This window comes from Colobus angolensis, unplaced genomic scaffold (assembly GCF_000951035.1).
Source record: "Colobus angolensis palliatus isolate OR3802 unplaced genomic scaffold, Cang.pa_1.0 Scaffold133, whole genome shotgun sequence".
Classification (NCBI taxonomy): Eukaryota; Metazoa; Chordata; class Mammalia; order Primates; family Cercopithecidae; genus Colobus; species Colobus angolensis.
The window spans coordinates 3673169-3677062 of NW_012114411.1; the positions used below are offsets into that span (position 1 = coordinate 3673169).

At 43.4% G+C, this 3894-nt stretch overlaps 1 protein-coding gene across 8 annotated transcripts in view; it reads right to left on the minus strand.

The window, feature by feature from the left end:
* Positions 1-3894, minus strand: part of DCLRE1C (DNA cross-link repair 1C) — a 47144-nt gene that overhangs the window by 30553 nt on the left and 12697 nt on the right. For all 8 annotated transcript variants that reach the window (XM_011934261.1, XM_011934257.1, XM_011934263.1 and 5 more), the window contains one exon: positions 2008-2067. In XM_011934261.1, the coding sequence (XP_011789651.1) occupies positions 2008-2024 (17 nt within the window). In that variant the 5' untranslated portion in view covers positions 2025-2067. The remainder of the gene's footprint in view (positions 1-2007; positions 2068-3894) is intronic.

The following is a 3894-nucleotide window of genomic DNA, read 5'->3' on the forward strand; positions in this document are numbered from 1 at the left end:
GGAGGCTGAGACAAGAGAAATCGCTTGAACCCAGGAGGTGGAAGTTCCAGTGAGCCAAGATCGCCCTACTGCACTCCAGCCCGTGTGACAGAGTGAGGCTCAGTCTCAAAAAAAAAAAAAAGTTTAAAGCCTGGACGACGCCTGGTCCCAATTCACACTGTACATCAAACTGTTTGGCAAGGGCAAGACCTGCGGGCGCTACTGCCTCTCCAGCCATCAGTAAGTGGGGAGAACTCTGCACACACAAGGTCACTGCTCGGTGACAGGGACTCCTCACAGAAGTCTCCATTCATGCTCGAAGACCCTTTCAAATGGATCTCCCCCGGTTGGAGCTGGATAAACAATGCACATACAAAAAGAACATAAAAAATCAAAGTGGGGGCAAGACTGCTCAAAAGTCTGCCTGCTGTCAGCCCCCAGCTTAGGGAATGTTTTTCACCAATATCCCTGATTGTGACAAGGCCACAGACCAATCACAGGATTCCTTGGAAAAGCAGTTTGCAGAGTCCAGGATGGCATTTACAAAGGTTCACCTATCCTTTTTTATTTTTATTTTTTTTCCTTTTTAATCTTCCCTGAAGTGGCTCTGTGGTCCTCCCTCAGGATAATTTGATAGGAGGAATACCTCAACTTCAACTGTCTGATCTTCTCCAAAGAAGAAATATCTGAAAAAGTCAGTTTCTGTTCAGATCACATTCAAACAACACAAGACACCCTCAGAGTTAAACATGGCAAAGCAGTGTGCTATAATCAAGCTACAAAACCAATATTAACCAAAATAGGAAAACACCTACCAGCTGTAAGGTTAAAAACAAGGGGTGGGTGGGTATGTCTATAGTCCTACTTATTAAAACCATATATTCACAAAAGTACTACTTCAAAATTTAATGACGAAAAATAAATTTTTACCACTGAATAAGGAATCAGAAAAAAAGTACAATATACATGAATTTGCTGCAAAAATATTACTCACCATTTTAAATTCTGAACATTATAAAACTCAGTAAATGTGACAATAACATCATGTAGTAATAGCAACACAAGGGTTCCCATCATTAGCATGTAATACGGAACAAATGTGACAAAAAATAAGCCATGCCCAATCCTTTACAACATGGGAAATAAATACATCCCTGTTAAGGACTGAATGTTCATGTCCCTCCCCAAAATTCCTATGTTGAAATCCTAACCCTCAAAGTGGTTTTATTAGGAGGCCTTTGGGAGGTGATTAGTTGTTGCGCATATAAGCCCTGTGAATGACATCAGTGCCCTTATAAACGCCCAGGGGAGCTCGTTTGCCCCTTTACCTTGGAAGGACACAGGGAAAAGACAGCATCTAAGAACCAGGAAGTGACCAGGCACAGTGACTCACACCTGTCATCCCAGCACTTTGGGAGGCCATTGCGGGTGGATCACTTGAGGTCAGGAGTTCAAGACGAGCCTGGCCAACATGGTGAAACCCCCTCTCTACTAAAAATATAATAATTAGCTGGGCTCTGGTCGTGGTGGCAGGCGCCTGTAATCCCAGCTACTAGAGAGGCTGAGGCAGGAGAATCGCTTGAACCCAGGAGGTGGAGGTTGCAGTGAGCCAAGATCACGCCACTGCATTCCAGCCTGGGTGACAGAGTGAGATTTCATCTCAAAAAAAAAAAAAAAAAAGAACCAGGAAATGAGCCCTCACCAGACACGAAATCTGCTGGAGACTGAATCTTGGATTTCGAGTCTGTAGAACCTTAAGCGCCAAGTGTCTATTGTATAAGCCACTCAGTCTATGGTAGTTTTGTGAGTCCAGCCCAAATGGAGTTACACAATCACAAATGGATTTTTTTTGCCCCTAAAACCCCACTCAATTATTAGATTTTTATTTTTGGTTAAATAAGCATTCAAAATCAAAGGGAAAGATTGAGGGCATAGCTGAGGGGGAGAGCATCTGACTACAAAATCAAACAGAAAGATAAACAATCATTTTAGCACTATTTTTTTAATCAATATTTAATATTTAGTTACCTCTCCTGATGCTTCATCCACTAAAGGTATCTGGGTAGGAGTCTCGATTTCAATAGATACCTATAAAAACAAAATAAGAGACCATGTATATACCAGTTTTTCATGGCTTTATATGCCTTTGCTATCTAAAACACAGAAACGTGGCAAAGAGAACTTTCAGACTCTCTATATAAACAATTCTGATTACACTGTAATAAATATTTTAACAGCTACAAAAAAATTGTAAAGCAAAAATAATACCTGTCTTGAGGCAGATTTGGCAATATGTAGTAAATGCCTTGTAAATGCATATAATCCTCTGACACAATTCTATTTCCATGAATTCATTTTTTCCTCCTTCATCTTCCCATCCCTACCACTCCCATTCCCCTCTCCCTCTGAATGTTGAGGCTTTGTAAAAACGTGGTCATGTGTGCTAAGTTTTGTGCCTACAAATGTGGTCATGTGTGCTAAGTTTTGTGCCTACAAACGTGGTCATGTGTGCTAAGTTTTGTGCCTCAGAACACCGTCTGCATGAGTCCATGACATGGACGCTTCATACACTGTTTTTTTTTGTTTCTGTTTCTCAGACGGAGTCTCGTTCTGTCACCCAGGCTGGAGTGCAGTGGTGTGGCCTCAGCTCACTGCAACCACCGCCTCTCAGGTTCATGCGATTCTCCTGCCTCAGTCTCCCAAGTAGCTGGGATGACAGGCACTCGCTACTACGCACGGTTGATGTTTTGTATTTTTAGTAGAGACAGGGTTTTGCCATGTTGGCCAGGCTGGTCTCAAACTCCTGACCTCAGGATCACCTGAAGATCGAGCTCCTGACCTCAGGATCACCCACCTCGGCTTTCCCTAGTACTGGGATTACAGGCGTGAGCCACTGCACCCAGCCTCATGCACTGGTTCTAAGTGCTACAGAATGCTCCCTGGTACATTTTCCCCTGCCATCAGAACAGAGACATTCAGTAAGTATCTGATGAATAGATGAATGTGATTTTTCATCTTTTTAGTCCACTAATGTCCTAAAACTTACAGTGTCTAAGGTTTGAGTGTTAAAATATTTTTGCATTTCTGGAATAAAACATCTTATTGGATATGCTATTTAATACTGCCAGATTCAGTTACCATCTTTAGGAGGATTCTTACATTTTCATGTATGAAATGGCTTTTCCCCCATTTATTCCTTTTGAGACAGGGTCTCGCTCTGTCACCCAGGCTGGGGTGCAGTGGCGTGACCTCAGCTCGCTGCAACCTCTGCCTCCCAGGTTCAAGCAAGTCTCCAGCTTCACCCTCCTGAGCAGCTGGGACTACAGGCACCCACCACCATGCCTGGCTAATGTTTTGTAGTAGAGATGGGGTTTCGCCACATTGGCCAGAGTGGTCTCAAACTCCTGACCTCAGGTGATCCCCCGCCTTAGCCTCCCAAAGCGCTGGGATTACAGGTGTGAGCCACTGCGCCCAGCTTCTTTTCTAATATATCTATTCTATTTAATGCTATCAATTTCTCTTCAAGGACAAATTTAACTGTGTTCCACACATTCTGACATACCACGTTTCCATTGTCCATCAGCTCCTTTATTTATTCATTTTTGAGACAGACTCTCGCTGTGTTAGCCAGCCTGGAATGCAATGACGCAATCACGGCTCACTATAGCCTCAAACTTCGGGGCTCAAGTGATTTTTCTGCCTCAGCCTTCTGAGTGGCTGGGACTACAGGCACACGGTACTATACCAGGCTAATTTTTAAGGTTTTTTTTTTTTTTGTAGACATGAGGTTTTGTGGTATTGCCCAGGCTGGTTTCGAACTCCTGGACTCACACAATTGTCCCACCTTGGCCTCCTGAAGTGCTAGGACTACACACGTGAGCCCCCAAGCCTAGCTGTATCAGTTCTACACATGTA